The sequence below is a fragment of the Glycine soja genome, chromosome 9 (genome assembly GCF_004193775.1).
Source record: "Glycine soja cultivar W05 chromosome 9, ASM419377v2, whole genome shotgun sequence".
NCBI classification, from domain to species: Eukaryota; Viridiplantae; Streptophyta; class Magnoliopsida; order Fabales; family Fabaceae; genus Glycine; species Glycine soja.
The window spans coordinates 41,512,636-41,535,347 of NC_041010.1; the positions used below are offsets into that span (position 1 = coordinate 41,512,636).

General features: G+C 34.1%; 3 protein-coding genes across 3 annotated transcripts; 1 reads left to right on the forward strand and 2 right to left on the reverse strand.

Moving 5' to 3' along the window:
• Positions 1 to 199: 199 nt before the first annotated feature.
• On the reverse strand, positions 200 to 2,169 carry LOC114425514 (plastoglobulin-1, chloroplastic-like). The gene is made up of 3 exons (XM_028392461.1): positions 1,651 to 2,169; positions 1,398 to 1,593; positions 200 to 814 (listed from the first exon to the last, which is right to left on the reverse strand). Coding segments are annotated over exons 1-3 (495 nt in total). The 5' UTR covers positions 1,653 to 2,169; the 3' UTR covers positions 200 to 517.
• A 2,805-nt stretch (positions 2,170 to 4,974) lies between these two features.
• Positions 4,975 to 10,873, forward strand: LOC114368970 (inactive poly [ADP-ribose] polymerase RCD1-like). The gene is made up of 8 exons (XM_028326271.1): positions 4,975 to 5,297; positions 5,682 to 5,739; positions 7,098 to 8,365; positions 8,791 to 9,032; positions 9,387 to 9,487; positions 10,000 to 10,143; positions 10,229 to 10,324; positions 10,501 to 10,873. The coding sequence occupies exons 3-8, from the start codon at positions 7,245 to 7,247 to the stop codon at positions 10,546 to 10,548; spliced, it is 1,752 nt and encodes a 583-aa protein (XP_028182072.1). The 5' UTR covers positions 4,975 to 5,297; positions 5,682 to 5,739; positions 7,098 to 7,244; the 3' UTR covers positions 10,549 to 10,873.
• Positions 10,874 to 12,016: 1,143 nt separating this feature from the next.
• On the reverse strand, positions 12,017 to 19,915 carry LOC114368971 (probable inactive shikimate kinase like 2, chloroplastic). The gene is made up of 8 exons (XM_028326272.1): positions 19,686 to 19,915; positions 19,344 to 19,534; positions 19,061 to 19,255; positions 18,721 to 18,782; positions 13,706 to 13,772; positions 13,505 to 13,623; positions 12,851 to 13,027; positions 12,017 to 12,482 (listed from the first exon to the last, which is right to left on the reverse strand). The coding sequence occupies exons 1-8, from the start codon at positions 19,695 to 19,697 to the stop codon at positions 12,364 to 12,366; spliced, it is 942 nt and encodes a 313-aa protein (XP_028182073.1). The 5' UTR covers positions 19,698 to 19,915; the 3' UTR covers positions 12,017 to 12,363.
• Positions 19,916 to 22,712: the final 2,797 nt, after the last annotated feature.

The following is a 22,712-nucleotide window of genomic DNA, read 5'->3' on the forward strand; positions in this document are numbered from 1 at the left end:
ATAGTTGATTTCCTAACAAATTGAGAAAGATACTCACTTCCGTGGTGTTTTTGATTTCCTTCTTTTGAAAGGAATTAATCTTCTGTTGTAAAATACGGTAGTTAGAGAACGCCCTTGATATGCACCCCAAAAAAACTTTTGAAGAATGACCAATCAATTAACAATAAACTCCAAAGCATGTAGAACAGCAAGTTATGTAGAAACAACAAAACCCCTTTTTGCATATCATTTAAATCTAGTTCCCATGCTGAGACAAGAGTCTCAATCTCAAAAGTAACTTCATAAAATTTCATATTCCTTCCCCAAATCAATATTTCACGGAAGTAAATAAGGGGTTGACACTATTCTTCCGACAATTTATATATTGTAGAATTACAGCCTGAAAACATAACCCCGTCACTCCTTTACATCAACTTGAGAAGAAGAAAATACAAAAAAAAATGGAGAGATTTTGAACAAGCCATTCACATTATTCTCGGGACGGGGATGGGATGGGGGAAGAAGAAAGGAGTATAATTTACTTTCCTTCTCTGGCAAGAACAAAAAGACCACCATCCCCCCTTGATATTCGCAAGTCCTTATCAAGATATGTAGTAAGAAGCCAAGAGCTTGTCCTCTCGCCAGGGATGGGAATCTTAAGAGGCGGCTGACCAGAAATGACACGTGATATGTTTTCCACCAGACCCTGCAGTGGACCAAGGGATTGTTGCAGAGGCTGTAGGTTAAGCTTTTGGCCAAAAATGTCTACATTTTCTGGTAGTTCGACATTAGACTTTATATCTGGAGCTTGGATTGAACCTTCTTTAAATGCAACCTGCTTGCATTTAGAAATGTCAGCAAGAGTTTTCTAGTTATGTGCAATCTAAAAGGTTCATATGCACACTGTGCAAACTAATGAGTAACACACAACATTCAGTTGCATAAGATGCAATACCGTTAACATTAAGCACCATACAAATCATATTTGCATAACAGAACTGAAGCAACTATTTATTTAACTACTCAACATTCAGATGAACTCTTGAAGCACCAGCAAAATACAATGCACAGGATATGATAAGTATAATAATAAGCATTTATCTTTTTACACCCTCATATTATTGCCCCATAGCAAATATATATATATATATATATATATATATATATATATATATATATATATATAATTTGACAGTTTTCACAATACAAGAGGAATGCACTTTTTGGTACCCTTCACATTAAGAACAAGTTTGGGACCGATTAATTTTGGGGATTTCAGCTGTTTTATGAGTAAAAAAAGGCTGTTCGCAAAGTGTTAACCCCCAGAACCTTTTTCCTTTTTGACTGCCTTGGGTCAAATATATTATGTCTTTTTAAAAATTTACTTTTGCAAAATACTAAGGTTTGCACAAGAATACCTGTATTCTTGTGGGGGATTGAACTTCAAATGAGGAAGATGCACTGAAAGACAAAGATGCAAAAGGGCTAGACAATGTTGTAGAGTTTATAATAGTGGAGCTACTAGTATCAATTGTTTGCGTAATCTTGTCCACCTTCAACAAAGGCAATCTTCCCGCTGCTAGAAGAGGCAACAGTTCAGAAGATGCAGTGTACCTGTTATCATTTTTTGCTAACTTTCGGTTCTGAATACTCCAATAGTACAATGCTCACATTAAATCTTCTGTTCTGGAAGTAAAACAGCTGCGACTGCCAAGCACTCTGCTTGGATGACCAAGCCAACCAGTTCACCCTTCCCTACATTGACCAAGTGCTCGGCCCATTTTCAAGGACAACTGTTGCCTGGTCATTAATCAGCATCAATCATGCAACCTTTGCTGTCAATGAAGCAGCCCCTATGAGCACAGACAACATATCCGTCACATCTTACAGCAGACCCCATTGAGAGATGTGAGAAGCTAATTATAAAAGAGCCATCAAACCCCTCAGCATTTCACCGATTAATACCCCCATGGCAACCTCAATCAAGTATGCAAATGCATACAACTTGGCAGTTACTCTGCGAAATTCAAAGTCATACACCTTAACTGTTACTTTGTCAAATTCTGATACGAGTGTCAATGTCTCTACAGGTATGTCCCTCTCTGTCTTCAGCACGCGCACCGGCTGCACTATATTGATACACTAGAACAAAGCTCCAGAGAAAATATCAACCACGAAGCACTGTGCCAGTTCCTTCAGAACACCTTCCAAACTTATTTAACCTAGTTATGTGGAAGCAATTAACTTTTGAAAATAGTCCCAAATCTTCATTGACTTAAAACATGTTTAAATCCTATAATCAATCGGGTCAGTCAAACTTCATGACACTAAACAATTTATTCAAAAAACAAAAAATTGATTAGCAATTTATTCAAAAATACAATAATACACAAATCGCAATATATTTTATATTTATAACACGATATTACATTGTTTAAATGTAGAATGAATTACATTGTTAAATTGTAAGAAGAAATGTATTTAGAATAAAAATTTAAGAAGTAAATATGAAATATCACCTTTGAAAATAACATAAATGTCACATTTTACAAAATATGCATGTTGTATTCTAAATATATTTAGAATGCAATTTTAACAATTAAATTTATGTTGAATATATAAAGTAATGATAAAACTTAATTAATATTCTTAATCAATGTAAAATTGGCATTTGAATATTTTTGAGTAAGAAACAAAATTAATTACAAAAAATCAATATTAAATAAGTTTAAAGTATTTTTGTTCTTTCTTTTTTATTTCTCCCATCCATAAATTTCCTATTGTTATAGTTTTTTGTAGTTAATATAAATTTTCAAGCAATCATTTTCAAATATATAGTTATTTTGTTTTTTCAGATATATATGTATTGTGAACTTTTTTGTTTTTACAAGTCATAAATTTAATTTATATATGACAATGTTGTTTGACTTAAGATTATTATGAATAATCAAATATTCCTTAAATATTTAAGGAAGTTTCATATCTAAGAATAAAAGTTGAATTGATAATTAGGTTAAGTTAAAATAATTTTATGTTAAAAATGATAAAATGAGTTAACTCGTGTCAATCTAATCTTTCATTGACCAATAAAAAATATGAATTATGACAGGTTAACCTATATATAAGAAATAGGTTGAAACCTTCACCCTACCCCATTTACACTTGGGTTGGCAAATTGACCCTCCAAATCCCTAGATAACACTCAACAATGAGAAGCAAGCTTGTGATTGTGAAGTGAAAAAAAAGTTTAAAATGAGAGGAGCTTGGGCTTGTGTGAATGGAAACAAGTCTCAAACCCCGCAACTACCATTGGAAGCAAAGCGTAAAGGAAATGGCTATGCCAAGGCAGTCAAGCAAATGTGTGGCTTGTACCTTTGTGATTACTCGTCAGTTCGGGTCGTTGTACGTTATGATTCAAATAACTTTTTTAGTTGTAATCAAATTAGTTTCAAATGAATCAAAATCACTTTTCAATAGTACCACACCAATTTATTGAATATTAAAAAAATTAATTGAATGAATCAAATTAATTATGAATGATTTAAGGTAATTTTGAAAATTGTTTTATTACAATCAAGGTAACAAATAGAGTAATTTGTTATTTTATAATTAAATTAATTATTTTTTAATAGTGTCATAATTATTCTAATGAATTAAATTAATCATGCAAATAGACTAATTTGTTATTTTTATTGTATCTTTTGATTGGAATACACAATGAAACATTGTTTTTGTTGTGTTATATTTTATTTAAAAAACATTGAAAATGTATTTCCACAGTGCATTTCAACAAAATATACAACAAAACAAGTTTCTATTGTGTTATGGAGTGTCAAAGGTCAGAAGTATTTAAAAAACACACACACATAATTATGAAAATGTGTGAGATCTTAATAGTAAGTTGGGGATGTGAATAACAGAACCCTTATTGAAATAAAATAAAAAAAATAACAATACCCTTACAATATTAATAAAAAAGAGAACTTGTAGAAGTCCGTGAACTTTTGGGCCATACCCCCATAGGTATTCATGGTTAAAAGCTTGTAAATAAATGAAGTAAATAATAATAATAGCGAACAGGATATAACTCATTTCATTGATGTATATGAGTATTGTAAACTTTATGGTAAAAGAATATAATAATAATAATATTATGAGAAGAAAAAAAATGTTTTATGATTGATATTTTTGCTAGAATCTTATTATTAAATTAGTAAAATCCATAAGAAAAAAATGGTGAAAAAAGAAAAAAAACATTTTATCAGGAATTTAAAAGAAAGAAAAAACATTTAAAAATATATTTACTGACATTTGTCAGGTTGACAAATAATTTACTCCATAAAAATACATTTATTTAAGATGAAAGATGAAATTGTATTGACGTAATTTAAATAATTATTATAACATTTTATAATTTAATATATAATACGATTTTTATTGATCCAATCATTAAATTATATTTACATAATATCAAAATTATTTATGTAAATTTTGATCAAATTTGAATAATAAAAAAATAATTAAATCATTCATATTTTAATATATTTTAAAAAATTCATATCATGTTAATTTTAATATATGTGAATACAATAACAACTAATCTTGAATTAACATGAAATTTTATATATGTGATATAAGTGAAATAATCGATTTTTAAAAAATATTATTCAATTAAAAATTATTAAATAATATAATAATTAATCAAAATTATATCAATATAATTTAATCTCTTATTTTTATTTAGTCTTTGTTTTATCCTTAATACAATTTAGTCAAACTGCTCATCATCGACGAAAACACATGTATCTCTTAAAAAGCCAAAAAATGATTATATTTTAAAAAAATAGGTTCCAGAAGCACGAGAAGATATGGATGGGAAAATTGAGAAGCAAGAAAACTAGAAAAAGAAAAAACAAGTGAGACCACACACGGTAAGTCAGCGCACAACCACGGTCCAATAAGACGGAGTCTGTGACAAAAAGTAATAGGTGACTGCGGGTGAGCGTATCAAATCCCTGGGTGAATCTTGCGTGTGTTTACTTGGAAAAGGGGTAGCGAGAAATTGCAGCATCTAAGGGTAACGCCTCCATTATCAGTCCTTTTTCAGGCGTGGTTTTTACCTAACCCTACAATTCGCCGATCCTTCCAGTTAGGGTTTTTCGCTCTCAGCGAAAACGGTGTATATAGAAACCCTATCTATTCCTCCGATGCACCAGGGGAATTGAATATATATAATAAGAAAAAGGCAAAAAAAAGAGGTGAAAAAAATTTGTCTGGTAAATTGTTAATTCTGTTGTTTTGCGTGTTTCTGGACTCAGGTAATTTCTAAAGCTTATCTCGGTTTTCCATGCGCTATTCGATTCAGAATTTTAATATCTGCCAGGGTTTAGGACTTTTTAATTTTTATGTCCGTTTGACTTTGCGATTTGGGGCTTGGATTTAGTAGATCAGGATTGAGTTTGGTTGTTCCTGCTGTTTGGAATGATTTTCTGTTTATTTGTAATTTTTGGAGCTGATTTGGTTTTAGAAGTGATATTTATAGAGTTTGTTTTTTATTTTTTATTTTTGGAGTGGGGGGTTGTTTTGATTTGTTGATTTTTTATACGGTGTCTTTGGTTGTGATCGTTGACTGCCACGACTTTGTTATAATTTTGCAGTTTTTTTTTTGTAAGAATTTTTATTCTGTTAAATTCTATCATCAGGAGCTGCGCTGTTCCCGGGGAAAAGCATGTACAGTATGAACACTAAATGCAGTGCTGGGTATGCATAAATTTATTTATATTCGTGTCTTTGATCAATTTCATGGTATTTCTGAAGTTTGTTTGATTTGCGAATTTCTTGATGTTTAAGTTTATCTGTTTATAATTGGTAAAAAAAAAGTTTATCTTTATCAACCTGTTAGCTTAATGTGTGAGATTGCTCAATTTATACTGTGGACGATAAAGAAATTGGCCGTTGCATAATGCTTTCTTAATTTTCTGCTCGGTGGTGCTTCATTTTTCCTGAACTTTATAACTAAAACTACCTGTAGTAGCTGGGATGTGGACTGAGTGGGGATACTGGACCCCGAACTGGGCAGAGATGGGTATAAAATTATAGCCCAGTCGGGAATCGGGGATGGATATAATATTGGGGAGCAGGGACGAGAGACATCATACCCGTCCCTGCTCCACCTCATTACCATGCCGTCTCCTGCATAACTTTTGCTATGAGTATGCAGTAAATGAACTAAAGCTTCTGTGGCAGTTTTAAGCAAGACAGCTCAGTCGTTAGGTGTTTATTTCATAGGTCTTTCAGTGAGCATAGGTAGAGTTGAAGCCAGGGATTTGGTTAGTTAGAGTGCTGGTGCCATAGAAAACAACTTCATTCATTTTTATGAGTTTATTTGGATTGTTGTGTTGAGAATTTTAAATAATATAAACTGGGATCCTCTTGGAATTGTTATTATTGTTTTTTATTCCCCAGTTATCTATTTATTGTTTGTTGTACATTCTATATATTAAGGTTATTATTAGTTTTCTTGTTGGTCTAATTGAATTTTTTGGTTTAGTTAAAAGCATGCATGGTTTATGAACCAATTTTTCTGACAAACTGCCGAGTTGCAAACTTGCAACTACAAAGAATTATTTTTTGGGATTTTGTATTAATCAATCTTTTTGAGCTACATTATAACATTTTGTACATCTTTTGAACTTGCATTTTCTTGGGGTTTTGCAATTTTTGGTCTCCTAAAGATCCATTGACATCGACATTAAAAAAGAGTGGATAAGTATTTGATGTAAAATTGGATAAATTTAGCTTAGACTGAATTAGCGATATCATGTAATCAAATTTGTTTATATTTAAAAGCTTGTGAGTTTAATGTACTGTGTTTCGGATGTTGATCACTCTTGTAGTATATGTTATAAGTTCAATACTCTATTTTTCTTAATCTTGTTGGAGATGGTACTTTTGCAATATGTCACTTGTGCAACTGTTTCAGAATTCAGATTACTTATTTTGTTATGCAGGGAATGCTTTTATTGATTAACCCCTTATTCTTTATTTGTTAGCCTTTATTATTATGTGTCTATTATCCTATGTATTTGTTCAATATTCTCAAAAGTTTTAATATCCAGGGATTGCCAAATATTCTTGATGTCATGGTCTTCACCATTGCCACCACAGTTTCTTTGAAACTGCTCAAGGTCTAGGGTTCTATTTAACTTCTGCACCTGAGCTTTTATATTTAAGAGTGTTTATAGATATTGGGCTAGTTGATAGAAATGGAAGCAAAAATCGCAAAGGCATTGGATAGGGTTGCACTCAATCTGAAGCGCAAGCGAGCGACCCGATATGCTGCACATTTAAGTGGAGCTTCACAACCAATGTTAGGGCATTGGTCATCTTTTACGTCACCAACAAGCAGGGCTGTCAAACGCATGAGATTGGGTGGATATAGAAACAGGCTGACAAATGCTGGTCCTCATATTGGACGGTCCTTAGCTAGGCGTTTTTTGAATTATAAAAAGAGTGGGAGACTGGAGCGTTTGATGTTCTATGAGAATGGGTCATGGTTGGACTTTCCAAAGGATGTTGTTGATTTGGTTAAGAAGGATCTTGAAATCAAGCGGGCAGCTGTGGAGATAGAGTCACATGGGTATCATCTTTTGTTTGATTTTTTGCGTCTGCATAAGATGGACCTTAAAACTGGCTTGCAACAACCTATAGCTTTGATTGATGAGGCAGGGTGCTGTTTTTTCCCTGAAATCTATGCTGCTTCTGATGAAGAACCTTATAATTTGAGCAAACAGGAAGGTGGAAAAAGTCCAGACTCATATGCATCTAATGAAATAAAATTACATTTAGAAGTTGAAATAAATGGAGTGGATCAATCCAGGTTGAGTGAGTGTAGTGGGGAGTCCAATGCTCTAGTTAAGGGTATTCAAATTGATACTAAAGAAAACTGCTGTCAATATGATGTAGAAGTTGAAGATAGCATTAACAAAAAGGACTGTGGAAATGTTGGTGAAGACATTCAGCAACATCAAGACATAGGTTTAGATGCTTATACTGAATCAGTATATGGAAAATTGGATCTGAATTCTGTACAAAAGATGTTTCTTAAGGGAATGTGTAGTTTTGGCAGTACTGATTCTGACATAGTTGAGATTTACCACTGCTCAGGTGCGTCAATGCAAGCACGATGGGAGCTGTTCCAGAAGCAAGCTGAAATTACCAAAAAAAATCATGGGGAAGCTAACATTCGGTATGCTTGGCTTGCTTCCTCTAAAGGAGAACTATCTACAATGATGAACTATGGACTTAGTCATTATGGACTATCTGGATCAAAGTGCACATATGGCATTGGTGTTCATCTTGCTGCTGTTACTTGCCCTGATGCCAGGTTAGTTTTGATAAAAGTTTAATATATTGTGTTTCTGTGGTAGGATTTTCTTCTGTAAAAATTTGACCATTTTTCCATCCAATATTACTGTAGTTCTGTCTTTTAACGGTTTTTTTTGCCCTTGTTCTGTACTTGTGTTATTTTTAACTGCTGTAATAATCTTTAATAAATTTTTGCTGCATACCTTTTACGTCGAGGGTGGAGTGATGAGCATATTTTCTTGTTATTCTTAATTGTTTTCTACTTATTATTACTGCCATTGTTTGTTATGTCTTTTTACTAGAAAGTACAGTTTTTTTTTTTGTTTTTTACTTGTCCTGATATTATTTTTTTTGCCCAATTTATTATGTTACTATTTGTTATATATATTCTAGATTTTTCTGTTGACATGCTTAGAGAAGGATTCAATTTTGCCATATGTACAGTGTGCGTTATTGTGATGTTGACGAAAATGGGGTTCGACACTTGGCCCTTTGTCGTGTAATAATGGGGAACATGGAGATTCTTCGGCCTGGCACTGATCAGTTTCATCCCAGTAGTTGTGAATATGATAATGGGGTGGATGCCATTGAATGTCCACAATACTATGTGGTGTGGAATATGAACATGAACACCCACATCTATCCGGAATTCGTTGTTAGCTTTAAAGTCTCGTCTGACGCTGAAGGTGATACATTTTTCTGTTTTTTTTTCCTGTTTACTATTCATTTGTGTTTTCCTGGAAAAAATAAGTTGTGCATCTTAATATTGTGTAATTAGTTCTCAATGGGTTAAGCAAAAGACAAACTGATTTATATCCATGGTTCTTTCTTTCCATTCTGATGGAAAAGTCTTATAAGATGTTAGTATTAGGTAACAGTGTTTCATCCGTAAATTGTTGATATCTCCTTGAGGTCTATCTTACATTCATTAAATTAATCATTTCAATCTGGTTCATTGAAACAGCCAGTGGCTTCTGCTGCTTAGCTGTATAAATATGATTCTTTCTTTCTGATCATTTATTTAAGATGCATTTTTACAGGTCATTTTTGTGGAAGTGAGGGTAAGAATGTTTCTGGGGTTAATACAGCCTGTGACGGTCCTCATGGCTTGTTAAATTCAGAATCTTCTACTGTAGATAATGTAAGTTATTTGATATTTGAGTTTTTGCATCTCATGGTTTCCCAGGTTTTTAATGCCAATTAACTATTTTTTATGGTTTTTTTACCATATATTTCCAAAATCTTGTTTTAAATTTTCTCTTGATATGGTAAAAAATGATGTGGTTGATCTATTCTGAAAGAACAAAAGCAGTTAACATCATTTGATATTCCTTTATAGAGTAATTGAATGTTTCATGAGGCTTTGGTCATGTAAGGTAGTCTGAGAGTTATAGGGTGGTGATTAAGGGCTGGAAGATTGTTGTTTCACTGCTGTGAATTTTAGTTCCTGCATACACCTTTATTGGGCTCAGGTCTGTTCTATGGCTGCAAGCACAAATGCAAAGTTGTGTTTTGTAAGGAAAACATACCACTTTTAGGGTTTTATCATACTTTTGAAAACTGTTCTGTTGTTAAATCCTGTACTGTTTAGCTTTATTGCTTATATATAGAGCATTATCCATATAATTTTGGATTGTGGGCTAACCTCCTCAGGGAAAAGCTCCTAGTATGGTTTCTAGCACCCCAAAAGTTCCAAAATCCCCTTGGATGCCTTTTCCTGTGCTTCTTGATGCTATCAGAGATCAGGTTCCTCCCACGGGTATGGATGTAATCAAAACATATTATGAACAATTCAGGGTATGTACAATAGATCCACTCGATGGTTTCCGGCCTTGATTGATGAAATACTGCTAATATTTCATGCTGTTCTGTTCTTATTCAGTCTAAGCATATATACCGGGATGATTTTGTGAAGATGCTGAGGTTAATAGTTGGAGATGGTCTGTTGAGAACTACAATAACAAATCTTCAGTATAAGGTATGGCCTTTTTTAAAAATTAATTTGGCTTTGAAATCTTGTGATTGGCCTTCAACTGTGGTTATACCTCCAAGGAAATCACTTGTTAAGTATATTAGGTTAGGCTACATTGAAATGTTGTGCTTGTCTTTTGCTATATGGTTGTACCTCCTAACTGTTTAGCTTGCTGCTTGCAGATACCTTCCGGTGGTGAATTGAAAGACTCAATCAAGAAAGAAGACTGAGGCTGTATTTCTGTGAGGAGGTGGAGATCTTTATCCTTGGAGTCAATTAATGTCAACTGTTTGCTGGATAAATCAAAACTATCTTTTTTCATTTCCTTTTGTCATCTATATTTGGACTTGAGACATACATGCAACTAGAACTACATTATAGAGTTTAGTTTGAACTGTTTGTGATTAGGTGACTTGTCAATCAACCCTCTTGTTTATGTTGGGTTTTTATGATAAAAACCAGAATTTGGATATTCCATTTTTTTTTCACTCTAATTTTCAAAATGAAATCACTTTGTATTGTAAATTTGATATATTGAACTTCTTGTTGTGGTAATGGTGTTTTAAAGCATATAAGGGAAATTTTATGGGCGTGGATTCAGTGATTTTGTGGAGGGAAAGTCGGTGTAACTTTTCTTCATTTGACATCATTAGATTAATTTGATGGTCCAGATTATGTCACTTGTTTTAAAAGATATTTTTTAACTAAACTATTAGTTCAATTTTTATATTTTTTATACTTTTAAACCATAAAAATATTATTAAGCGTGTAATTATGTAGTTATTTCAGTTTAATAGTCTCTATAGAAAACTTACCGTTCATAATTGTTGTAGTTCTTAAACTGTCAGATTTTCTTTCTCGGTAAATGATTTCTTACAATTGAATAACTGTCAGGTTACACTACTATTAATTATCTACGTACTCAGTAGTATTTTTTTTAATTTTAAAGGATAAAAAAATGTGCAAACCAAATTAATAATTAAATAAAAATTATTTTTTTGAAACAAATTGCAAAATTTGGACCATTAAAAATTAATCTAATGGTCTAAAAAGGAGGAAAGTCACCAAATTTTATCTCCAATCCAGTAGAAAATTTAAGAAATCTAGTTGGTGTATTCTCAAAATCAATGTTGGAAAATGACTACCAAAAACTTCTTCCTAGATATTTCCCCGTGTTTGTAAAATAAGTCAAAGAAACTTGATCTTGATCTCTTTATCTGGCCCGGGCATCTATTATATATTATCTGCTTGCTTCTTCTATAAGCTTCTGTAGCGAGAAGATTCGTGGTTTTATTTAATGATGCACCTAAAAGCAAGTTAACATGCATTCATATGGCATGCCAAGAGTTGGAGAGAATGCTACGTAAAGAAAATAATTGGAAGAAGGATGGAGTTTTGCTTTTTCAGCAACAATTGCGAATGCTGATTCAAAATTGTGTCCCTAATGAAACCCTTTTATCCATAGTTTTAAAGCAATTTTACTGAACAATTAGGAATGACAATTTCAAGTAAAAATTTACTTGAAAGACTAAAATTGTGCATTGTAGTGAAGTGACCAAAATTACAATTAACCTAAAAGAAAAATGTGATTCTTTTTACCTTCACTCTGAATCTGTTAGACTTGCATCAGATGCGGATGATAGACCAGAAAATTTTAGTCATACATACATTTGGGTTGTATTTATTAAAGGAGTGAGAGGTTGAATTTTGTCGTCATTATAGATTGAACGCCGAATCACATTCTATATCAGCCACCAACTCCTTGTCTCTACCAACAAGAAAAGAAAATCTGTCTACCCATCAGCCAATTATAATTTGGCTACTTTTTTCCCCCATTCCTTTAATCGAACCAGTCCACATCAGTTCAAAAAGTTGTATGACCAGTTTTGTGAATACTATGTTACAACATCCATCACATAGTTATCAAACTACAGAGCTTTTGGTTTTGCTGACTAGAAGCATAACATGTACCAATGAAGCTGTCTCTTATATGACATTTGTGGTAGAAAAACTTGTATAAACAAATTACATGTTACTCACTAATTTCAAGCATCATTACTGTGTCCAAGAGTTGTGTTATCTTCACTTGATGGATCCCAACCAGGGGGTTTGATGTTTGGCCAATCCCCGCGACATCCCAATCTTATGTATAGGCTTTTTTTACCTGAAAGATGACAGAGATGAAGTCAATCATGGGCTAATATAAAATGTTCAAGTTTTCCCATTTTCAATCTAAAATTCCCTCTTTCCACTTGTAAAATGCCTCCTCAGTCATTTTTCACCTCCATTTTTTTTTGCTTCCCTCTAAGTAAGAATACTAATTGACCTGATGCACTCCTCATTTTAAACCTTCCCATTTTATCCCCATGAAATAACATCCTAATCTTGATGAAAAGCAGTTGTCCGGGGTAGCAGTCCACAAATCAGAAATGTTGAAGTGACCTTCTACTCTAAAAATTTTGATCACTGAAATGAAACGACTAATGAATGGATTGAATCAACCTGAGAGCATTGAACCCACTAAAAAATTACCTGGAAGTTTCTTGTCTGACTGGATTAACTGTTTTAGGGCACTTAAACATGCTTGTGCTACATTTTTGGCATAAGCAGGATCCCAGCCGGGTAGCTTAACAACTACATCTGCATTTGTGTATGAAATTATGCCATCTTTGATGTTTTTATAGGTCTCCTGCGGTGCAGAATCTTCATCTGTATTTCAAGCTTTCCAAGTCATTTTAACTGAAAACAGCATGCTGCAGCAACCATGCAAGGACATGTGTATGTCGGGGAAGTGTGGGGAAGAAAAAGAAGGGGGAGGGAGGGCAGAGTATGAATGGTGAATCAATAAGCTTTTTTCCCTTTGTATGTTTAAAGTTCTCCAAATTTGTGGAATAAGATGTTTATAAAAATAAATAAGGGAAGGTTAATGGGAGTTACATGTTGTAATCTCCCACTTCCCTTCCTCATTATAAAAACTTCCCAAACAAGGGTGAGATTTATTTGAAACCTTCTCCTTCCCCCATTCCCCTCCTAAATTCCCCACCCATAGTAGTCAAAGTTTCTGAATCAGGTAACTCAACTCTTTTTTAGTTCCAAGTCAAGAATAAATTTGAAGGTCCCAAAGAAAGTTTGGAATGAAGAGAAATATCCTGTAAAAAGCAACCCAGATTGATTAACAAAAATCACCTAGTTCTTCAGTCTTTGACAACCAGACAGTCAATCCTGCATAAAGATGTTGCCATTTATCAGCTCTTCCAGCAGCACCGTGTTGCCCTCCTAATGTTGCAACTACTGCCCTAGCATGACTGGCAAACCACTCAGATGCAGCAGATAAATCTGTTAGTTCCCCATAACAAAATGATCCAGAAAATGAAACCATTGACTTACCTACTTATGCTTTCAAGTACCGCACTTTCTGCTTCTGCTACTGAGTCAGAGCCTTCAGCGAGCAGCCCTGGAATTCATTACACTTGTTAATACACTGCAAAATATAACATTTAGGTCACTTCAAATACTCAGATGCATGCACTTGTTACATCCATATCCACTGGTATTAAAATAATATGCACCACAATTGTAATATCTTTCAGGGAGGGGAGGGGGTTTGACTAAAGAAAACTGTTAGTTGACAACAAGACATAAATAGCAGCAAGAATAATGGAGGGAAAAGGGAGAAAGATAGTGTGCAAGGATATAGTGAATTTATATATGAAATGTGTTGGAAGACAACCGAAGCTTCAAACAAATGCAGTATTTTCAATCACAAAATAAAATTAAAAAAAAAAAAGACATCATTTTCTCCCTTTGTAACACATATATCAATGAAAGTAGCAAAATAGCTACAAACTGGCACTATCAGATTTCAGCAGCTTCCAGAAGATGCTGATTGTTCATGTGCTAAGTAGAAGAATTGGTACATTCCTTTAGTTTCAGCCATTGGAATGAAGTGTACCTAAAATTAATGTAATCCTATTTTGCAAGACACCAACGGAGGCACTCCTAAGATTGATCCTAGAGCTCCATGAGTAGTATTAAAGATGTTAATGCTGACGAGTGATGACAATACACAGTATTAGAATGTTAGTATACAGAAACTGTTAAAACAAATGAGAATGTGGATGAAAGTTTGAAAAAAAGAAAGAAAAAAAAAGGCTTCAAGTCCCACATCGCTCAGGATAAACACTTGAATAGTGTTTCACTCCTTATATATATAGAGCTTCTTTCTTCATTTTTCTTTGCCCCAGTTGAGAAGCATTTCCTCAACTTTTCTTTCTCCCTCTCATATTTCAGCCGATGCATTTCCGGCAAATTTCTCCCTCTTTCTTTCTGTCGCTCTAAAAATTTTGGTTGGCTATAAGAGTGACTTTTTAAATCATAATTTTGGTTGGCTATAAGAGTGACTTTTTAAATCATAATTTCGGTTGGCTATAAGAGTGACTTTTTAAGTCATATTTTCGGTTGGTTATAAGAGCGACTTTTTAAGTCATAATTTTGGTTGACTATAAGAGTGACTTTTCAAGTCATACTTTTCGGTTGGCTATAATAGTGACTTTTCAAGTCATACTTTTTGGTTGGCTATTAGACTGACTTTTCAAGTCATATTTTCGGTTGGCTGTTAGAGTGACTTTTTAAGTCATATTTTTGGGTGGCTTTAGAGTGACTTTTCAAGTCATACAAGAGGGTGTAATTCTAGAAAAGGTTCCCTCAGTGCAGTGGGAATCTTATACAGTGATTTGACCTATTTTATCCTGGGAACTTCGTGGTTGATAGTCTACTTGCACATTTTAGGCAGTGCCACGAAACGTCTTAAAGAAAGCGACATTGTCCCCGACTCAGCCAGTAATTTTTTCGGTTTGCCATAAATTATTGTTTCAACAATTTTAAGACGCTTTCAGCTTTGCTATGGCTACCGTAGATATTACTGGCTCGAACAACAATGACCTCAACAAACCTTTTAGGTTTGAAGAGTATCATTTCAAACGTTGGCAAAAAAAGATGATGTTTTCTTTAACTATGAGAAAAGTTGCCTATGTTTTGAACACTGATATTCCAGTGATGCCGAAAGATGCTGAGAAGGAAGTGAAGGATAAAATGACTATGGACTTAGCTCTTTGGAATGAAAATGATTACCTATGCAAGAATTTCATTCTAAATGGGTTAGCTGATGATCTCTATGATTATAGCCCATATAAGTCTGCCAAATTAGTTTGGCTGGCTCTGAAAGAGAAGTATGATACTGAGGAAGCTGGGACTAAAAAGTATGTTGTTAGCCGCTACCTCAAGTATCAAATGAATGATGATAAATCAGTATAGTCTCAATCCCATGAGATACAGAAAATTGCTCAAGAGTCATACATAGTTGTGATAACTGAGATCAATATGATTGGAGGATCAGATGGATGGTGGGTAGACACTGGCGCCTCTCGCTATGTCTGCTATGATCATGCTATGTTTAAAACATACACGAATAAGAAAGTGTTGCTGGATGATTCCCACACCACTACTGTTGCTGGAACTGGAGATGTTGAACTGAAGTTTACCTCTGGAAAGACTTTGATTCTCAAAGATGTGATGCATACTCCAGAGATGAGAAAGAATCTGGTTTATGATTTTCTTTTAAATTAAGGAATAGTGGGAGTACTTCATCCAATTATCTTCTTGCTATTAGTAGTGAAAATCTTGCACAACCAGAATCAGATATAGAGCCTCGAAGAGGTAAGAGAGCAAGAATTGCTAAAGAGTATGGGCCCAATTATATGACCTATACATTAGAGGAGGATCCATCAAACCTCCAAGAAGCTTTGTCTTCTTTGGATGCTGACTTGTGGCAAGAAGCCATTAATAATGAGATGGATTCTTTAGAATCTAACAAGACCTGACATTTAGTAGACTTGCCTCCTGACTGCAAACCAATTAGATGTGAAATCATTGTTGTGTAACAACTTTGATATGAAAGACCTCGGAGAAGCAAGTGTAATCCTTGGTATTAAGATTACTAGGTCAAAAGAGGAAATTTCTCTGGATCAATCTCACTACATTGAGAAGATCTTAAAGAAATATGATTACTTTGACTGTAAACCTGCTAGTACACCATATGATCCAAGTGTAAAACTGTTTAAGAACACTGGTGAAGGTATACGTCAAACTGAGTACACAAGTATCATTGGCAGCCATAAGTATGCCACTGATTGTACTTGATCCGACATAGCCTATGTTGTGGGATTATTATGCAGGTTTACCAGTAGATCTAGTATGGAGCAATGGCACGCTATTGAAAGGGTAATGAGGTACCTTAAAAGAAACATAAACCTTGGATTACATTATAAAAGGTTTCTCGCTGTACTTGAAGGATACAGCGATGCAGATTGGAACACTCTTTCAGATGATTCCAAAGCAACCAGCAGCTATATATTTAGCATAGCTGGTGGAGCTGTTTCTTGGAAGTCAAAGAAACAGACTGTCTTAGCTCAGTCCACTGTGGAATTTGAGATGATAGCACTAGCAACTGCTAGTGAGGAAACAAGTTGGCTGAAAAGCTTACTTGCAGAGATTCCGTTATGGGAAAGACCGATATCAAATGTGTTGATCCATTGTGATAGTACCGCGACTATTGAAAAAATTGAGAACCGTTATTACAATGGTAAGAAACGACAGATACGTTGTAAGCACAACACTGTTAGAGAATTACTCTCAACAGGAGCTGTTAGAGTGAATCACGTACGCACTGATGATAATTTAGCAGATCCTTTGACGAAAGGATTAGCTAGAAAGAAAGTCCATTACACTTCTAAAAGAATGGGACTATTGCCTTTACTGCGATGATCATTCATGATGGTAACCCGACCTAAATGACTGGAGATCCCAAGAACTAGGTTCAATGGATAATAACAAGTTATGAAGTGATATGAGATGAACATGTTGTTATAAGTGAAAGCAACATGATTCCTGAAGTAACAAGAGGATGAGTTATGGAAAAAAAAATCGTAATTCTTAATGAGATCTATACTCTATGTTGAGTGGAGTACCTAGGCCACAGGAGTACTCTTGATAGACTCACCTATGTGAATGTTGAAGTGGGGGCCGCTTCATATGAAATTTTGGGCAAAAATTTCTAAAGCGTTCATTATACCGGGATAGACGTGCATGGCCTTTAATGCACGGGCTTTATAGAATACACCTATGAAAAGGTTGTGTGTGGTTTGATGTCGGAGATAGAGTTCAAGACTTCGAGTCACTCTAGTAAAATCTGAATCTTACTCACTATGCAAATGTTCAAGTTGTATGACACCTTTATTTATGCACAATTTTATGAAATCCTCGAAAATCTTCTTTTCAAATTTCAAGTGGGGGATTGTTAGAATAAAGGAGAATGTGGATGAAAGTTTGAAAAAAAGAAAGGAAAAAAAAGAAAAAAAAAAGGCTTCAAGTCCCACATCGCTCAGGATAAACACTTGAATAGTGTTTCACTCCCTATATATAGAGAGCTTCTTTCTTCATTTTTCTTTGCCCCAGTTGAGAAGCATTTCCTCAACTTTTCTTTCTCCCTCTCATATTTCAGCCGATGCATTTCCGGCAAATTTCTCCCTCTTTCTTTCTGTCACTCTAAAAATTTTGGTTGACTATACGAGTGACTTTTTAAGTCATAATTTCGGTTGGCTATAAGAGTGACTTTTTAAACACTTGAATAGTGTTTCACTCCCTATATATAGAGAGCTTCTTTCTTCATTTTTCTTTGCCCCAGTTGAGAAGCATTTCCTCAACTTTTCTTTCTCCCTCTCATATTTCAGCCGATACATTTCCGGCAAATTTCTCCCTCTTTCTTTCTGTCGCTCTAAAAATTTTGGTTGACTATACGAGTGACTTTTTAAGTCATAATTTCGGTTGGCTATAAGAGTGACTTTTTAAGTCATATTTTTGGTTGGCTATAAGAGCGACTTTTTAAGTCATAATTTTGGTTGACTATAAGAGTGACTTTTCAAGTCATACTTTTCGATTGGCTATAATAGTGACTTTTCAAGTCATACTTTTTGGTTGGTTATTAGATTGACTTTTCAAGTCATATTTTTGGGTGGCTTTAGAGTGACTTTTCAAGTCATACAAGAGGGTGTAATTCTAGAAAAGGTTCCCTCAGTACAGTGGGAATCTTATACAGTGATCTGGGCTGTTTTATCCTGGGGACTTCGTGGTTGATAGTCTGCTTGCACATTTTTGGCAGTGCCACGAAACGTCTTAAAGAAAGCGACATTGTCCGCGACTCAGCCAGTAATTTTTTCGGTTTGCCATAAATTATTGTTCCAACAGAAACTCGATGTCTCAATTACATGTTTGTCAGGAACCCACAACACGGGAAGTAAAAGAGAAAGCTTTGTCAATGAGAAGCAAGGCATAGCAATCACACTCACATGAATCCACAGTCTGCTTAGTATATAATTCCAGTAACTCTTTCGTGCTTAACGGAGTGTACCTGAGAAGGATACCAAGCACTAAATTTTATAAGCCATGATGAAAGTTACAAACCCTTGATATAATCATTAAAGTGCATCATCCCTTGATATAATCATGTCTCAGTAAAATATGATTTAAGTTGGTACAATTTTGAATACATCTAGAGCTGGACATGCAGCATGAAAAGATCTTTCTCAAAAGTGATAACTAATATATATGAAACTGGAAACAAGATTCACATGATATTGGGCAGAAGATTCATATTGATAAATAAAATCATAAATGGACTCAAGATACCCGAGACCAGTTGCTAGCTCTTGAGCCACTTTTTGGTTGATTTCAGTCGAATCACCAACAAGATAGATGGGTGTCCCTTGCAGAAGTTGTGAAGATCCTGCGGTAAGTGATTCCCAGGACTCCATGATATCGGGCCATTTAAAATCCGGGTCCTGTTTCTTGAAGTTCACAACAAGTTGATCATCATCTATATACCTGTCCAAATCAGACAAATCAACCAAGAAGCCAAAGCCTAGAACCAGATTTTTTTTTTTTAAAAGTACTTTGAAATGCAGAAACCAACCATATTGTTTCAGAGGATTTGACCCTATCAAAAAGAGGATTAGTTTCTATGAGTGTGATGGGAGATCCTGGCAGCAACACTCTGATAGCTAAAGAGGTATCATTTGTATCAATCGATATGTCTCTGGAGCTTCGGATATCCAAACCTCCAATGTTCAATCTTAACTCCACCTCGGAAGAACCATCACAAAACTGCATGATGAATTTGAGAACTAGCTAGTATCAGATAAAATCAAACTCAAACAGAAAAAAATGTGTCCACTCGGACAGTTAACCATCATTAAACATTTCAATTAAATTATTTTGATTTTGTTTGTGTTGGAGGATAAGGTAAGGATGTTACCTCGGAACACATGCAGGGACGGAGACAAAGATAGTGTTTTGGAGAAAGAGAGAATGAAGGCAGTGACAGCACATTGGATTCTAAAACTGAGAAGTTGAGGTTTCTGGTTCTGGGGTTTGGGGAGAGATATCAGAAACGAGCAGGAACAGTTGTCATTTCAGATAACAATACAATACTACTAGGATGCCAACTGCCACGTTCGTTTTTGCGGTTCCTTCCAAAACTAGGATTTGGGCTGCTCCAATTCACAAGAGGAAAACGCCACTAAAATTTAATTAAATACGTTGATTTTTCTCATGTTTTCGAAAACATGACTGTAAGTCATGCTGCGTACGTGTTAATAATTTGACTCAAGAATATAAAAAGTATTATACAGTTTATTTAATATTTTACAGGCCAGTTAATATTACGAATTGTGATAAATTTATTTTCTGGTTCAAATTTGGAATTGAGTATTTGAGATAAGAAATATGCCTCCTAAACCATAGTAGTATTTGTGATAAATTTATGCCTCCTATACACAAAAACCATTATATTAACTTGAGTTTCTATTATTTTTATTTGATCTTTCAAATTCATTTTCGCTAGTCTTTTTTATTATATAATTTTCTTTTCATTGCCATGTCCAGAATTATTCTTTTTACTTTGTTTAAGTCATAATCATCTACTTTTTCCCTGTGGTATTATAATCATGACCCTTTGCTTCGTCATAATCGTAACATTCCTAGCATTTGTTTTATCGCCAAAACATATACATGCCCTTTTTGCTTTTTTTTTTGGGCCCAAACATACGCCTTTTTGCTAGGGTTGCCTTGTTTCACACGGCCCATTATAAACATTTACCACATATTGGGCCAAGATTTTTGGGCTCAAGGGGTTTTCTCTGTCTGGACTCTGGACCACAATTATGCGTACGAGGTTGAGGCTTGAGATTCCACTCGATGAATAGCATTATTGTAAGCTATGTCACTGTATAAGGGAAGTTTATAAATAGTATAAATGCAAACATGGTTTGTAAATTAAATTAATATAAAAGAAATTAAAGGTGTTACAAAACTTACTTCTATTTTGTCTAGGGAACTACTCTAGGATCATAGATTTTATAAATTTCTATTTTATTTACAGTTTTTTTTCCTTTATATTAATTATTAAAAAATATTTTTATACTTATTCTCCATCCCCTTTTAATTTTTTGCTTGATATACTCCTTGTCCTTGTCACCCCACTTTTGTTTGACTGTTTGAATAATAGCCTTCGCCTCGATTGAGATTGTTTACTCCTTTCTTGTTATGTCCATCGATCCAATAATTATTTTTTGAATTTTGTTTTCGAAAAAAACGTTACATTATAATAGATTACCACAATTGGAATTTGGAAAGCCCTTGAGCAACAAAATGAGAAGGCCTCTCTGATTAATACTACATGTAATATATACGGTATATATTTGCAGACAAGCCAACATTATCTTCAGTAGAGATATTTCCCATTGTGCATGTAGGTAATGGATGGGTCAATTATAAATTGTATGTGTTTTAAAATAAATGGTTGTCGCGTACACATACGTCTGTTTTTAATTAATGGCACATTACATTATTGACATGCTGGACCCATTCTACGTCTACGGTGGCACTGCAATGCTGACCAAAATTTATTAAATTTTTGGCATGCGAGTCAACCATACTGAATTATATTAGTCACATAGTAATAGACAACAGGGTGCAGACTGCAAAGTTGATGGATCCAAAGGAGATGTTATAAGATGGGAAAACAAATTAAATACACATGCCCATGTACATTAAAAAAGAAAAGCCAGCAAGTCACCATAGCTGTGACAAATATAATAATTATTATTAAGAAAATCTTCTACTGTAAAATTTAAGAATTTTTTTTTCTACTTCAGAAATCATGAGTGTGGTTAATTTATTGGGTCCATGAGTAATTCTCTTGATAGTATAATCAGTGTTGACTTAAGAAAATTTATCCAAAATAAGAATCAAACATAAGTGTTAAATCAATCAATCTTGTTCATATTCATGTGAATGAATGTTACAAAGACTTTTAGACAATTGCGTAAATTCTTTGGATTAAAACAGATTGATATAATGGATTTTTTTTCTTTTTATGAATTTTGAATGGTCCACACTCCACAAATCCACTGCCATGCATGCCTGAAATCCTTTTGAAATCTTGTTCTCATGAACTTAGGGTTCTCTTCTCTTTAGTCAGTCTGTTACTTAAGAACAATAATAATATAAGAAGAAGAATAAGTGGTCCACAATACATGATATAGGTGTATGTATATATAAAAATAAAAAGAGAGGAAAAGTAGATTGCTATATATTACATGGGCAAAGCATTGTTGTCATTGTTGTCGCACAACAGAGATAAAATGTTTCAGCAAACGTCACATCCTGCTAAGGCCAAAAGCATTAAAAGGAAGTAATTATGAATGAATGATTCACAGTTCAGACTCTTTCGGATAAAGATAAAGTCATACTGACACTGTCCCCTGACAACTTTCGTCACCACCTACCCCTCAACTTTCACGAATACCACATTCGCCATTATCATTCATCTCAATCCCAAACAAACCCCCATTCCCTTTCTTTTTTTAATTTACTAAGTATTTCTTCAGAAAATAAGGTAGCCATTATTAGTCCTTCAGGACATTATAATTAATTCTCTAGGATAAAATTAATATATAACACTCGTTATGAGACAGTAGTATATTAACATATTAATTCTCTAGGCATATATAGATTCAATTATGTCAAATTTTTCATTGAAGAATAATAAGCCAAAACTCACAAAGTTGTACCGCATCAAGAAACTGAGCCGAATTGGAAACAATCCTCAGCCAAAAAATTTCGCTACATGAATTAAAATATAAATATATCCCAAATTTGAAGTAAACTATTTAAACTAGAAGTGTGACTGAATTTGAGATGAAATCTTCCAAATGTTCCACTGTTTCAGTGTCTCTGATTTCTAAGGACTTTTTTGAGCCTATTGAAGTGATTTAAGGGT